Source organism: Tetrahymena thermophila (genome assembly GCF_000189635.1).
Source record: "Tetrahymena thermophila SB210 genomic scaffold scf_8254665, whole genome shotgun sequence".
Classification (NCBI taxonomy): Eukaryota; Ciliophora; class Oligohymenophorea; order Hymenostomatida; family Tetrahymenidae; genus Tetrahymena; species Tetrahymena thermophila.
In genome coordinates, this window is record NW_002476432.1 from 554,585 (window position 1) to 571,271 (window position 16,687).

Consider the following 16,687-nt stretch of genomic DNA (forward strand, 5'->3'; position numbering starts at 1 on the left):
AATATACTCAAAAAATAAAATTATTTCACAAAATAATACTTTGAAATTTTTAAATTATATGTTGATTAAAACAAAAGTTTTGCTAATATGGCATAAAATATATCTGGTGATTTGAGATATATCCTAGAATATTTAATTGTTAGAATTTTGCAAATTTAAAAGTAAAATATTAAATAAATAAATACGCATTATAAATTTTTTATAATCAAATTAATGACAGGTAATTATGACTTATTATGTTGATTTAAATAAAATAGATAATAGGACTTTCTTTATAAATTATCAGTCTTTCTAAGTATTAATACTAACTTGCAGAATAGAATTCTCATTTAAAATTTAGTTTTACATATATTAATATTTAAAATTTCTCTAGTAAATTTAAATATAATAAATAACTTTCCTAAAAATTATATTGTTTACTCTTTATATTAAATTAACTTATTAGTTTTAAATTACATTACTAATTTATTTTGCATGCAATAAAAAGCTGATATTTTTTTTTCTTCAAATTTTTAAATTATATGTTTAAAAAATGATTAAAACAAAAGTTTTACTAATATGGCATAAAATATGTCTGGTGATTTGAGATATATACTTTTTAAAATGAATTAATCTACATATACAATTTTTTATATTATTTTGGATAATTTTTTAAGCAAATAAATGAAATAAAATTTTTTATTTTTATTTAATTTGATGCCATAAAAATTTTATTCATTTTTTAATTGACTACAATCTATCTAACTTAAAGAATAAAATATTATTTAGACAATTTTGATAATTTTGGATATTTTATTAACTGAATAGGTATAAATAAATAAATATAGTGATATGATAATACATTATCTATTACTTATGATCAGATTTAAATATGTATTAGAATAAAATAAATAGGATTTTAATTATTTTTATTAATATTCTAATTGCTTGCATTAAGTTATCTGGCAAATACCTTTTGGTTATGTAATAATATTAGAAAAAGACTTTTAATAAAACAAAAATCACTGGTACTAAAGATTAAAAGGTGCTTAATAAAAGCTTTTTTGAGATAAGGGTAAGTATAGATTGTAAATGCATTTATTTTTTTTATGAGCATATTTATAAAATAAATAATGTTTCGATAATATTATTGTTAATTTTGTTTTACAAATTATATTTTATTTCATTTTAATTACATTTTTAAATATTAAAATCATTTTCTATTTAATAATAGAATAATCAAGAGGACTGAAAGACTGGTAATATCTAAACAAACTTCAAGATTATTAGAAAATAATAATAAAACTTTTAATTTAATAGATAATAGTACTAATTATAGGTGCAGTAAGAAATAAAAAATTAGTTAAATTTAAAAAGTTAAATCCTCAATCATTTTTAAAAATAAATTTATCTATAAATTAATAATAATTAAAATATGATTAGTAATTACGACAGTGAAACTTTGCTTAAATCATAATTATATAAAAGAAAAAACAACTTTATTGATTTGAAATTAAATTAAGTTTCTAAAAAGTATTGTTTGGATTAACAAAATAGTTAATATACCATTAAAAATGAATAAATTAGTATTATATGTGAAAGCAATCAAAATTATTTGTTCGAATTCAAAGATTCTTAAAAGCCTTGCTGGAATTAACAAACTTATTAAAATAGCTCTAAAAATGAATATAGTTGTAAAATAAATGAAAGTGGTGAAAATTAAGAGATGGAATTCTAAAATTTATAAAACGATGGATAGAATTAACAAGCTATTTAAAATAACTCTAAAAATAAATTAAATAGTGCTCTTTATGAAAACTCTGAAATTTAAAAGATCGAATTCTTATGTAATCCTACTTAAAAAAGGAGATACATAAATGAAACTAGTAACAGTAATCTGAATTATCAAAATAGTAATGAGTCTTCATCAATAGTTGATGAATAAAATGACGAAACAATACAAATTAAATAATTTAAAGCAATGTAAAAATAAAGTAAATTTGAATAGATCCAAAAGTATGAAAACTAACCAACCAAAATTTAGGCACAATCCACTAATTTGTTATACTAAGATAAAAGAATTTTATAAAACGACTCTTAAAATAATAAAATTCATACTAATCTGATTTTAAAAATAAAGAGATAACTCACAAATAGGAATTATTAAGTAAAAGAAAATAAAGAAGAAATAGGTGGCGAGTTTGTTTTACAAGTTACTAAGTAAATCGGAAAAGATAATAATAAAGATTACTTGGCATTGATCAGATTAATTAAAATCTAAAATAGCTCTTAAAAGATTTTTAAAAAGTTAGAGTTTTTAAATCTATTATAATAAACTACAAAATATATCCAAATGCATGATTATTTTTATCTATCTTTAAATGAGCATCCATAATCAATTATTTTTGTTACAGTTTTGCTAGAATCAATAAATACATAGAATTTTCTTCTTTATTTTAATAAAATAATTGATTTCTTTTAAAAAAATAAATATTACTTAGGAAAGTATATAGCCGAAGGTGGTTTTGGTGTTGTCTTTGATGGAAAAATATATCAAAATAATAAAATATAAGAAGTAATATTCAAAATATAATTCACAGATAAGTAAAATATAAATGAAAGTGAAGAAGAATATAATATTATGAAAGGATTTGAAGAAAATATTAATTTGATTCGTGCTATCGATTATAAAAAAATAGACAAAAATGTTTCTGTCATTTTGATGGAAAAGTGTGAATGTAATTTAATAAATAAAATCTAATAACTTCAAGAAAGGAATTAATTTTCATTTACTTAACTTTTAAAAATTATATTTGATCTAATAGATGGATTGATATTGCTGAGGACATATAAAATAATTCATTTAGATATAAAACCTTCAAATATTTTAATTAATCGTTATGGTATACATGTTTTTTCTGATTTTGGAACATCTACTAAAAATAAAAATGATCAACCTATTTAAGTTAAAGGGTATACAAAAAGCTTCGCTCCCAAAGAAGTAATTAATAAGGGTGATGTTAATTACGAATCAGATGTTTTTTCATTAGGAAAAACATTATAATTTGTTTTTAAAGAGTACGAAAAACTTAAAATTTTTAATTAAAATGAAAAAGCTATGCTTGAGAAATTTAAATAAATTTTAAAGGATTATGCCCTCAGAGAATAAGTCTCTGAAAGAAAAACATGCTTGGAATTGCATAAAGCATTTTATGAAGTTGTTGAATTTGAAGAAAATATAGAATTTTTATAGTATTATATCGATAAAATTAGATTAATATTATCATAAACATGCTATGATAGTAACAAAGATATCTAGTTTTTTTATGAAGTATCTATTTACTATTATGAAAAAATACTTGACTTAAAAAAAAAGATTAAAAAATCTCATATTTTAAGCTTTGTTGATGAAAATAAATCACTTTCTATATCCTCTTAAATTGATGAAATATCAAGTAAACAAGATCCAGAATGTATATTTATTTACAATGAAATTGCATATCTTTATAATGAAAAGAGCTAATTTGAAATGGCGAAAAAAATAGCATTAAAATCTCTATAATTGTGCAATTAATTATTTAAAAAAGGGCATCTCTATACAGCCAGCACACTTAATAAACTTAGTTTATTTCACTAAAAGGAAGTTGGTAAAGAATATTCGCTTTAATCGTTATAAATAATTGGAGATATTTTTAAAGGAGATACATTCATCAAAGCTGTATACCTAAATACTCTTTCATGGTGTTATTCAAGTTTATAAGAATCTCTATAAGCTTTAAAATTATAAGAAGAATCTCTAAAAATCAGGAGTAATATCTATCTGTTAAAACATACTAAAGTTGCTGTAGCTCTTAACAATTTAGGGACTCTTTATTAAAATTATGATTTAAGCAAATCCTTGAAATATTAAATTCTATCTCTGAAAATCAGAAAATCTCTTTTTGAAGATAATCATCCATGCTTAGCAAGATCTCTAGATTGCGTTGGATAATGCTATTTAAATATGGGTAATTTAGAAAAAGCAAAAAAATATTTGTACAGATCATATTTTATGAGAAGAACAATTTATTAAGGAGATATTTATTGTATTACAACTTCTTTAAAGAATATTGCACAATATCATTTAAAGTCTAGAGAATTTATTAAAGCAATATTTTTTTTTAAAAAATATTTTTAAATGATAAGAAACTTGAAATCTGATATTGAATATGTACACATATTCCTTTATAATATAGCTCAATGCTTGTTCTTTAATAAATAATTTTAGTAAAGCACGTTTATTTTACAATACTTTTTACAAATATTTTCAAAAGATGCTGCAAAAATCTCTAAGGCTCACATAATTATTGGATTATGCTAATTAAACATGGGGTAATTTTAAAAAAGTTTATAATCTGCTTGTAATTCAATATCTGTTGATAAAAATATTATTCAGCAAGATATTCATAAGTTATCCAATCTTATAAAAAATATTTTGAATAGATATTAATTTCATGGTTGTGTATCAATGTGTCTATCTTTGAAAGATTAAAGCTCAGATAAATTCTAAAATTAAAATTTTAAAAAGTATTAATATCTTTTGCTAATGATTTATTTATTAATTCTAGAATTTTAAGAACAAGATGAAAACCAAAGATTTTAACTTTACAGTAGCATTTTCGAAATTACAAAAAAATGATTATAAAAAAAAATATTCTGTTTATATATGTTTTAGAATTAATAATTATAGATGAAAAAACAGTTACTTAATTAACTTACAAAATAATTAAAAATAAAAATAAATACTCTTTATTTCAGACAGTTCTAAAAAGTAAGAGATAATTTATTTTAAATACAAGATGAAGATCAAATATTTAAATTTAATGATAGAATTTTAGAAATAACTAAAGAATTATTAGATTTTTATGTAAAAAATAAATATTTAATAAAATAATTAAATTTTATTAATATATGTATGTTGCTTAATTAATATCACTAAATAATTAAAAAAAAAATTCTTTAAGTCGGAAACGATTAAAAATTAAGAGATAATTAAGCTGATTGGTAGAAGATATTTTTTATATTGATTCAAAATATCAAATTTTATTATAAGCAAAAGATTTCCTAGCAATATCATGCACCAGTGTACTCTTTGAGTAAGTAAATTAATTCAAGCATTTTCTTAAATTTATTTTTTAATATAAATTTTAAGTTTTTATCAAAAACGGGCTTAATATTAAGTGAAAAAGGACAGAGAATGGAGCATGAAACTCTTAGGATGTTGAAATACTTGACAGTTGGATAAATTTAATTTAATGATTTTTAATTTTATTATTTAAAAAATCAAATTAACAGCACCCCACACAAAATTTGAAAATTTGTGATTTTTACTCAACAAATAATTTTAACTTTAACTTAGCCAGTTAACGTGGGTAACAAACATTTAACTGTTAAGATAAAAATTAATTTAAGAACTCATTTTAGAGTTAATATTTTTCAAATCTTTTGGTTAATTAACTTAAAAGTTAACTTAATTTAACAACTCTGATCGCAAATAGAGAGATTAATTGTATGTTTTTATCTATATGAAATTCTTTTGAATTAAAAATGCATTTATTATCTAGAAAAAAGCTTTTGGAGGAGTAAAATTTTTATATCTATAATGAATTAATTGATTATGAAAGTTTTCAAAATTTTAATTAAAAATAGTTATAAATAAATTCATTAATAAAAAGTATGATTACAAATTATTTAGGAAAGAAATAAATAATAGGTGAGATACAAATAGATGGTCAAAAAAAGAGATTGATTTTTAGACAAAAAAGCATCTTAAAATTAATTATATACAATTAAATAGTGCTTTTGCCAATTTATAAATAATTTTAAATATTTTTTATTTTTCTTTAAATATTTTAAATTGATAGACAGACTTGAAACATGCACATATTTAGCAAGCAAATCAATATAATAGGAAAATTGAGGTCTAGCACTATTTATTTTTTTCAGACTTAATTTTTTTTTAAATGAATAAAAAAAAAATGATTTTGAAAAATATTTTTATCCTTATCCTTAACCGCTAAACGACCTTTTTCTCTATATATGATAGAGCTGTTTTTTGTTACAAGTTTTTACAATACGAAAATTAAGTTATAAAAAATAATAATAAAGTAAAAATAAAGGGAATACATATTAATATGACGAAACAAAAACAAATAATATAAAAAATATTATTATTTTAAATGTTTGATATAAATATTTGCACTTTTACCTAATAATTATGATAGATAATTTGATGAAATAATTAAAGATTTTTAATTAGAAAAATAAAATAAATTATAAGCATAAATAAATTGCAAATTAAATTAATTTTACTTTTTTTTTAAATTTTAAAAATTAAGTTAAAAAGAAACAAATTTTATTTATTTTTAGAAGTAAACAACTAAATAAAATTTCAACTTTATTTTTATTTTTCCATCAAAAATATAGACTCCCATAGAGTATCATAATAGGTATCCATATAAAGCGGATCAATATTTTATATGGATCTTGCTAACTGTAAAGATTTTAGTATATAAATAAAAGCAGTTTAAGGATTATTTAGATGGTTGTAATTGTGAGCTATATTATTATATAATAATATAATATCAAATGAAGTATCTTAAAATATTTCTTCACACATTTGTAGTGCTTAAAAACTAAATACTTAAGAATCATCAAACCGCCTTAAAGCACTACTCATAAAAACTCCCATATTAATTAATATTTTAATCTTTAATTCATGTTTTCCTGGATAACTTAAATTTATAATTTCTAGAGCTTCATAAAAATATTACAGAGATTCATCTTATTCTAAAATTAATGCATACTGTTATAATGAATGGGCTATTAAAATATTGTCTGGTTGCATGTGTTATTTTCTGAGCAACAATGATTTTTAAGAAAATTCGAGAGATTTAATTTTATCATTATTATTATAGTAATAGCCTGCCATATAGTATAAGTTACTTGATAATAAATAATAATCTGGCGGATTTAAAGATTATGCTAGCTGATATGATTCCTAAAAATAAGAAATATAATTATTTTTTCCTAAATAAAAACTAAGAATACCAACATCTAAAGTAGATAGGGCAATTTCTCTGGTATTACCTAATTCCTTTCTTATCAATAAAGATTCATTAGCGTATTTAAAACCATTAGTATAATCCTAAATTTAAATGTAAAAGTTTCCTAAATTATATAATTTTTAAGCAATTTCCTATTTACTAAAACCTAAAAATTGAGAAATGTCAATCTAAACTTTTAAATAATGAACGTTAATAGAAGAATAATAAGGAATATTTTTGTTTTCATCATAATGAGTTAATTCACTAAAATCCTTAATATATTTTATATATTCTTTTAAAAATTCTTTGTATTTTTCATCCTTAATTACTTCGAAAAAAAGTCTATGGAGTTCTTAGATATCTACTCTTTTATCAATAGATGTTTAAATCATTTTTTCATGTATGATTTATATAAATTATTTAGCAAATGAAAAGGAATCACCAACAATAAATTCTTTTAATTATTCAAAAATTTCTTAAAAAGTTTTTCCTAAAGAATAAATATCTGTTTTTGGTCCAATCTCCTTTGTACCTTTTTTTAATTCTTCTGGAGCATATTTTTCTGTAAAGCATCTCTAATTGTAATTAACTAGTTGATTTGGTTTATAAATTAAAGAACAACCATGATCACTGATGATGTAGATAGCCGTAGTTTCATTTTTTAAAATATTGCTAGTCTTGATATCTAAATGAATAATATTGTAGATTCTCAAAAAACTGTATCCATCTATTATATTAAATATCATTAAAAGCAATTTCTAAAATGTAAAGTTTGCTCCTTTATAATGTTTTATATCTTCTATTTCATCACTCAAATCTTAATCATAATATTCCGAAATAAGGAAAGAAAAGTTTGTATGAATAATGAATTCTTTAATTTCTTTAGTATATATAGTTTTTTCGAATCTTTAACAAATTTCATACTCTTACTTACCGTTTTATATTTGATTTTAAAAAAAAACTTTCATAGCATATTTTTTATTAGTATTTATTTATCTTACAATATATACTCTTGCTTAACCTCCTTCTGATAAAAATTTTTCTATTTTGTATCCAATTTATTAAAGTAAAATTTCAATATCTGCTTCATTTTATTAATCAAATTAATAGTCTGAATCAAACTAATAAACTACATTTTATACTTGATATTTGATTTATTATACTTCAGATATATTAGTTTCGCCTTAACTATCAGAGCTTGTTTAGCCAGAAATATAATCTGGATATTTCTATATAGATTATGATTAAGTCTCCTCTACTTTTTTATCATTTTAGAGATTTATATTTACCATTTTATTCCTTAAAAAGCAGACAATAACAAATATGAGTATTATCAAAAATTGTAATTGAAAGTTCATTTTTTTGTTTTTGAATTAATTATTTTCCTTTTTTGGAAAATATATAAAATACCGCAAGTCAATTTTAAATTAGCTCTTTTTTTAAATTAATTAAAATTATATTTTTTGAGAAATATTTTATTTTCTATTATATTTTTTTCTTAATTTCTCTTAAAGGTAATATTTTATCTCTCTTAACTAACTAACTAAATAATCTATTTTTTTTCTCTTCAATAAATCAATGTTTTTTATATGATAAGTAAGATTTTATATATCTAAAGTGAATTTTAAATTAGTTCCTTTCAAATTTAAGATAAATAATTTATTATTATGAAATATTTTATTTTCTCTTATAATTTTTTTTTAATAAATAATCTTCAATTTCTGAATTGCTCCTAAAGAAATTTTATTTGTTAGATAACTCTCTTATCTAATTATTATAGCTTAACTTATTTAAAAGTAATATTATAAAAAACAAATACGCATTATATATTATATATAATCGATTTAATGACGGGTGATTAATTATTACTTTTTTTATTGAATTTAATATTCTAATTGCCTTAAGTTATTTAGCAAATAAATAGTTGATCATTATATAATAAAATTAAAAAAAAGGGTTTAATTAACAATAATAATATTAAGTAAAATAGAGTAAAAGGTGATAAATTAAATCTTTTCTAATAAGAATAAGTAAAGATTATAAATATGTTTATTTGTTTTAAGAATATTTTATAATTTTTAGATAATATTAGAGTTAATTTTAATTTATTTAATTTTGATTTAATTACATTTTTATATTTTAAAATATTTTCTATTAAACGATAGATGAAAAAAGATAATTTTAAGACTGTTGATAGCTAAAGAAACATTGAGATTATAAAGAAAAAAGATTTTGATTCTTTATTTAATAGATAACAAGACTAATTATAGGTTCAGTAAGAAATACAAAATCAGGAAGAAAAATAAAGTTAAAGTCACAGTCATTTTGAAAAATATCAAATGAACTCATAAATTAATAATAATTAAAATATGGTTGCTAATGATGAGTGCGAAACTTTGCTTAAATCATAATTATGTAAAAAAAAACTCAATTTTACTAATTAGAAATTAAATTAAGTTGCTAAAGAGTATCGTTTGGATTAATAAAATAGTTAAAATAACTCTAAAACTGAAGAAATTAGCATTATATATGAAAGCAGAGAAAATTATAAGATCGAATTCTAAGATTTTTAAAATCCTCGCTGGAATTAAGAAAATATTTAAAATAACTCTAAAAATGAAAAAAGCAGTATTCAATATGAAAGCAGTGAAATTAAAAAGTTAGAGCTCATTTGTATTTCTACTTAAAAAAATATTGATACTAATGAAACTAGTAACAATAATATGAGTTATCAAAACAGTCATTCTTATAATTAAAATTTGAATGAGTTTTCATCAAAAGATTGTGAATAAAGTGATTAAACAATATAAATCAAATAACAAAAAGCGAATGAAAAATTAAGTAAATATAAATAGATTTAAAATTATAAAAATTTATCAAATAAAATTTAAGCAAAATAATATTTAAGCTAAGTTTCTTAAAATTTTGAAGAAAACAACTACTAAAATTTTGAAACTTTGAGTGATAATGTTATTGAAATAATAGATAATTAACTCACAGAAAAAGGTTATGAAGATATAAAATATAAAAAAGTAATAGGTTGTGGCTTTGTTTAAAAAGCTACTAAGTAAATCGGATAAGATAAAAAACATTACTTGATATTGATATTGACAAGATTTATTAAAATCTAAAATAGCCATAAAAATTTAGAGTTATTAAAGTTTTTAAAAACATTGCATGAAACTAAATAATAAATTTAAATAGATGATACTTTTTAATTATATTTAAATGGTTGTCAGCATCCAATTTATAGTGTTATAGCTTTGCGAGGATATAGTAATACATATAATTTTCTTCTTTACATTGAAAAAATAATAGATTTCTTTAAGAAAAATGAGTATTACTTAGAAAAATATATAGCTGAAGGAGGTTTCGGTATTGTTTTTGATGGTAAAATATATCAAAATAATAAAATATAAGAAGTAATATTCAAAATATAATTCACAGATGAGTAAAATACAAATGAAAGTGAAGAAGAATTTCTTATTATGAAAGGATTTGAAAAAAATATTAATTTGATTAATGCTATTGATTATAAAAAAATAGACTAGAATGTTTCTGTTATATTGATGGAAAAGTGTGAATGCAATTTAAATAACAAATTGAAATAACTTCAAGAAAGGAATTAATTTTCATTTACTTAACTTTTAAAAATTATATTTGATCTAATAGATGGATTGATATTGCTGAGGATATATAAAATAATTCATTTAGATATAAAACCTACAAATATTTTAATTAATCGCTATGGTATATATGTTTTTTCTGATTTTGGAATATCTATAAAAAATAAAAATAATATACCTATTAAAGTTAAAGGGTTTACACCAAGCTACGCTCCTGAAGAAGTAATTAAAGGAAAAGTTAGTGATATTAATTACGAATCAGATGTTTTTTCATTAGGAAAAACATTAGAAATTGTTTTTAAGGAGTACGAAAAACTTAAAATTTTTAATTAAAATGAAAAAGCTATGCTTGAGAAATTTAAATAAATTTTAAAGGATTATGCCCTCAGAGAATAAGTCTCTGAAAGAAAAACATGCTTGGAATTGCATAAAGCATTTTATGAAGTTGTTAAATTTGGAGAAAATAAAGAATTTTCATAGTCTTATATTGATAAAATTAGATTAATATTATTATAAACCTATCATGATAGTAACAAAGATATCTAGTTTTTTCATGAAGTATCTATTTATTACAATGAAAAAATACTTGACTTAAAACAAAATATTAAAAAATCTCATATTTTAAGCTTTGTTGAAATTGAATCACTTTCTGAATCTTCTTTAAGAAAGATTGATAAAATATTAAGTTAAGAAGATCCAGAGTATATATTAATTTATCATTCGATTGCAAGCTTTTATAATGAAAGGAGCTAATTTGAAATGGAGAAAAAATATTTATAAAAATCTCTTGAATTGTGTAATTAACTATTCAAAAAAGAGAATATCTATCTAGCCAGAACATTTAATAAACTTGCTTTATTTCATTTAAAACAAGAAGGTTTAGAAAAATCGCTTAAATCTCTTAAAATACTTGAAAATATTTTTAAAGGAGATCACGATACTAAAGCTATTTTCCTGAATACTCTTTCATGGTGTTATTCAAGTTTATAAGAATCTCAAAAAGCTTTAGAAGTATAAGAAAAATCTCTAAAAATGAGAATGAATTTGTTTAGCTAAAATCATACTAGGATTGCTGTAGCTCTTAACAATTTAGGAACTATGTATTAAAAAATTGATCAAATAAAAAGTTTGGAATACTAACTTTTATCTCTACAAATCAGATAATTTCTTTTTTAAGAAAATCATCCATGCATAGCAAGATCTCTTGATTGTGTTGGATAATGCTATTTAAATATGGGAAATTTAAAAAAAGCAAAAAAGTATTTGTACAGATCATATTTTATGAGAAGAAGAATATATAAAGGAGATATTGACTGTGTTGCAGATTCTCTAAAGAGTATTGCAAGATATTATTAAAAGTCTGGTGAATTCATAAAAGCAATATTTTTTTATAAAAAATATTTTTAAATGATAAGAAACTTGAAATCTGATATTAAATATGTGTACAAATTCATTTATAATATAGCTCAGTGTTTATTCTCTAATAGATAATTTGAGTAAAGTATATTTATTTTGCACAATACTTTTTAAATATATTTAGAAAAGATGCTACACTAATCTCTAAGAGACAACTAATTATAGGATTATGTTAATTCAACATAGGGTAATTTATAAAAAATTTGTAAACCAATATCAGTTGATAAAACTGTTATTTAGTAAGCTATTCATAAGTTTACCAATTTTATGAAAAAAATTTTCAAAAGATATTCATTTTTTGGATATTTATAATTGTTTCTCTTTGAAATAATTTAACTCAGATAAACTCTAAAATTTTTAATTAAAAAAATATTAATTAATATTTAATGCTAATAATTTAATTATTAATTTTTTGAATTTTAAGAATTAGATGAAAACCAAAAATTTCAACTTAAAAGTGCATTTTAGAAATAATGAATAATTAATTCATAATAGTATTTATGAAAAAAACAAATATTATAAATATATGTAGTAGTATATTTTTTAAGTTAAAAATAGGATATTTCAAAAAAAAAAAATATTTTTTAATTAAGTAAAATTTTTTTTTTCTTCTAAAGTGAATTATAAATTAGTTCCTTTCAATATTTCATTTAATTTTATTTTTATGAAATATTTTATTTATTTTCTATTATAAATTTTTTTATAAATTATCTTCAGTGTTTTAATTGTTCCTAAAGAAATTACATTTGTTTGTTTGATAACTTTAATAATTAACTCTCTTATCTAATTTTTATAACTTTACAAATTTAAAAGTAATATACGCATTATTTATTGTTTATAATTAAATTAATGAATGGTAATTATTGCATACTTTGTTGAATTAAATAAAATAGATAATAGGATATTCTTTTTAAATTATCAGCCTTTCTAAATATTAATACTAATTTGCAGAATACAAATCTCATTTTAGAATCTAGTTTTGCATTAATAAATATCAAAATAATACTTTCTAATTTTAAAATAATATGCTTGAAAAGTTGTTAAAATCTGTCTGGTGATTTTGAGATAAATATTTTTTAAAATGAATTAATCTACAAATACATTAATTAGTATAATTTTTTTGAGCAAATGAATGAAATGATATGTTTCCTTTTTATCTAACTAATTAGGTGATATAAGAATTTTATTCATTTTGTATTTGATTACATTCTAATTAAATTTAAACATAAAATTATTATTTAGAAAGAATTGAACATATGAAAAAAATTTTTAAATCTTAAGCAATAAAATAAATATGATTTGAATTTCTTTTATAAATATTCTCAAATCACTTTTATAAATATTCTAATCACTTATTTAATATTCTAATTGCTTTTTAAATATTCTAATTGCTTCCTTTAAGTTATCTAGTAAATACCTTTTGATTATATAATAATATTTAGAAATAATGTTTAATAAAAAACAAAAATAGTAAATATTAAAGATTAAAAAAAGGTGCTTAATAAATGCTTTTTAGATAACGATAAGAAAAGATTGTAAATGCGTTTATTTTTTTAGAGCATATTTATCAAATAAATAATTTTTAGAAAATATTAGAATTAATTTTAATTTATTAATTATAGTTTATTTCATTTTATTAAAAAATAGATGAAACAAGAGGACTATAACACTTGTAAAAGAAACTTTAGGAATATTATTAATTAAGAGTAAAATTCTTTATTTAATAGACAACAAGGCTAATTATAGGTTCAGTAAGAAATACAAAATAATTTGGAAAAATAAAGTTAAAGCCTCAGCCATTTTGAAAAATATCAAATTAATCAATAAACTAATAATAATTAAAATATGATTACTAATTATTAGAGTTAATCTTTGCTTAAGTCATAATTATCTAATAAAAAATGGAACTCTGTTGATTTGAAATTAAGTTAAGATTCTTAAAAGTATTGTTTGAATTAACAAAATAGTTATAATAACCCTAAAAATAAATAAAGTAGTATTACAAATAAAAGCTGTCAAAATTATAAGATCGAATTCTAACATTTTTAAAAGCCTTGCTGGAATTAACAAATTTGTTAAAATAACTCTTAAAATGAATAAAGTAGTATTATATATGAAGGTGGTGAAAATTATTAGATCGAATTCTAAGATTCTTAAAAGTATTACTTGAATTAACAAAGTAGTTAAAAAAACTCTAAAAATGAATAAAGTAATATTAAATATGAAATCTATGAAAATAATAAGACCAAATTCTTACTTAATTCTACCTAAAAAGTGATAGACATAAATGAAAAACAATGTAATAATCTAAATTATCAAAATAGGATTTTTCATTATTAAAGCATTAATGAGTCTTCATCAATGGTGGTTGATGAATAAAATGACTAAACAATAAAAATCAAAGAATTTAAAGCAAAAGAAAAATAAAATAAATCTGAATAGATCAAAAATTATGAATAGTTATCATCTAAAATTTAAGCAAAATCCATTAATTTGGTATACTAAGATAAGAGAATATAAGAAAATGACTATTTAAATCATAAAATTCATTCTAATCTGATTTTAGAAATAAAGAGATAACTCACAAATATGAATTATTAAGTAAAAGAAAATAAAGAAGAAATAGTTGGTGGCTTTGTTTTACGAGCATCTAAGTAAATTGGATAAAATAATTAGAAAAATTACTTGGTATTGATAAGATTAATTGAAACTTAAAATAGCTATTAAGATAATAAAGAAAAGTTAGAATTTTTATAATTATTACAGGAAAATACTAAATATGTCCAAATAGATGATTCTTTTTAAGTATCTTTAAATAGTCATCCATAATCAATTTTTTTTGTTATAGTTTTGCTAGAATTTAAAAATACATACAATTTTCTTCTTAAAATTGAGAAAATAATTGATTTCTTTAACAAAAATAAATATTACTTAGGAAAATATATAGCTGAAGGTGGCTATGGTGTTGTTTTTGATGGAAAAATATATCAAAATAATAAAATATAAGAAGTAATATTCAAAATATAATTCACAGATACAGATGATTAAAATTTAAATGAAAGTGAAGAAGAATATCTTATAATGAAAGGATTTGAAAAAAATATTAATTTGATTAATGCTATTGATTATAAAAAAATAGACTAGAATGTTTCTGTTATATTGATGGAAAAGTGTCAATGCAATCTAAAAGATAAAATTTAATAACTTAAAGAAAAGAACTAATTTTCATTTACTTAACTTTTAAAAATTATATTTGATCTAATAGATGGATTGATTTTGCTGAGGACATATAAAATAATTCATTTAGATATAAAACCTTAAAATATTTTAATTAATCGTTTTGGTATATATGTTTTTTCTGATTTTGGAACATCTATTAAAAATAAAAATAATCAGCCTATTTAAGTTAAAGGGTTTACACCAAGATATGCTCCCGAAGAAGTAATTAAAAATAAAGAAGTTAATTATTAATCAGATGTCTATTCTTTTGGAAAAACATCAGAAATTGTTTTTAAGGAGTACGAAAAACTTTAAAATATTAATTAATAAGAAAAAACTATGCTTCAGAAATTTAAATAAATTTTATCTGATTTGGTACTCATAAAATAAGTATCTGAAAGAAAAACATGCTTGGAATTGCATAAAGCATTTTATGAAGTTGTTGAATTTGAAGAAAATATAGAATTTTCATAGTCTTATATTGATAAAATTAGATTAATATTATCATAAACCTGCTATGATAGTAACAAAGATATATAGTTTTTTCATGAAGTATCTATTTACTATTATGAAAAAATACTTGACTTAAAACAAAAGATTAAAAAATCTCATATTTTAAGCTTTGTTAATGAAAATAAATCACGTCCAATTTCCTCTTTGATTAATAAAATATCAAGTTAAGCAGATCCAGAGTGTATATTAATTAATAATGAAATTGCATACCTTTACTATGAACAGAGCTAATTTTAAATGGCGAAAGAGTAAATATAAAAATCTCTATAATTGTGTAATTAATTATTCAAAAAAGCACATTTCTATACAGCCAGCACACTTAATAAACTTGGTTTGTTTCACTTAAAGGAAGTTGGTAAAAAATATTCGCTTTAATCTTTATAAATAATTGGAGATATTTTTAAAGGAGATACATTCATCAAAGCTGTATACTTAAATACTCTTTCATGGTGTTATTCAAGTTTATAAGAATCTCTATAAGCTTTAAAATTATAAGAAGAATCTCTATTAATCAGGAGTAATATCTATTAGTTATATCATACTAAAGTTGCTGTAGCTCTTAACAATTTAGGGACTCTGTATTAAAATTATGATTTAAGCAAGTGCTTGAAATATTAACTTCTATCTCTGAAAATCAGAAAATTTCTTTTTTAAGAAAATCATCCATGCATAGCAAGATCTCTTGATTGTGTTGGATAATGCTATTTAAATATGGGAAATTTAGAAAAAGCAAAAGCGTATTTGTACAGATCATATTTTATGAGAAGAACAATTTATTAAGGAGATATTAATTGCATTGCAGCTTCTTTAAAGAATATTGCAAAATATCATTAAAAGTCAGGCCAATTC

The 16,687-nt window shown here is 20.2% G+C and overlaps 5 protein-coding genes across 5 annotated transcripts; 4 read left to right on the forward strand and 1 right to left on the reverse strand. All coding sequences in view use genetic code 6, as the record gives it.

Moving 5' to 3' along the window:
* Window positions 1-1,705: 1,705 nt before the first annotated feature.
* On the forward strand, window positions 1,706-4,657 carry TTHERM_00227500 (kinase domain protein; the record flags this gene model as incomplete). The annotated part of the gene is made up of 5 exons (XM_001014281.2): window positions 1,706-2,717; window positions 2,805-3,452; window positions 3,567-4,189; window positions 4,293-4,350; window positions 4,587-4,657. The coding sequence occupies 5 exons, from the start codon at window positions 1,706-1,708 to the stop codon at window positions 4,655-4,657; spliced, it is 2,412 nt and encodes an 803-aa protein (XP_001014281.2).
* Window positions 4,658-6,409: 1,752 nt separating this feature from the next.
* On the reverse strand, window positions 6,410-8,356 carry TTHERM_00227510 (kinase domain protein; the record flags this gene model as incomplete). Its single annotated transcript, XM_001014282.2, has 2 exons — window positions 6,410-7,018; window positions 7,073-8,356. 2 exons carry the CDS (start codon window positions 8,354-8,356, stop codon window positions 6,410-6,412), a joined length of 1,893 nt encoding a protein of 630 aa, XP_001014282.2.
* Window positions 8,357-9,045: 689 nt separating this feature from the next.
* TTHERM_00227520 (kinase domain protein) lies at window positions 9,046-12,330 on the forward strand (the record flags this gene model as incomplete). Its single annotated transcript, XM_001014283.3, has 3 exons — window positions 9,046-9,094; window positions 9,230-12,132; window positions 12,231-12,330. The coding sequence occupies exons 2-3, from the start codon at window positions 9,230-9,232 to the stop codon at window positions 12,328-12,330; spliced, it is 3,003 nt and encodes a 1,000-aa protein (XP_001014283.3). The 5' UTR covers window positions 9,046-9,094.
* Window positions 12,331-13,553: 1,223 nt separating this feature from the next.
* Window positions 13,554-13,911, forward strand: TTHERM_000227537 (hypothetical protein; the record flags this gene model as incomplete). Its single annotated transcript, XM_012797290.1, has 2 exons — window positions 13,554-13,641; window positions 13,754-13,911. 2 exons carry the CDS (start codon window positions 13,554-13,556, stop codon window positions 13,909-13,911), a joined length of 246 nt encoding a protein of 81 aa, XP_012652744.1.
* A 974-nt stretch (window positions 13,912-14,885) lies between these two features.
* TTHERM_000227538 (hypothetical protein) lies at window positions 14,886-15,191 on the forward strand (the record flags this gene model as incomplete). The annotated part of the gene is made up of 1 exon (XM_012797291.1): window positions 14,886-15,191. The coding sequence occupies one exon, from the start codon at window positions 14,886-14,888 to the stop codon at window positions 15,189-15,191; it is 306 nt and encodes a 101-aa protein (XP_012652745.1).
* Between the last annotated feature and the right edge of the window lie 1,496 nt (window positions 15,192-16,687).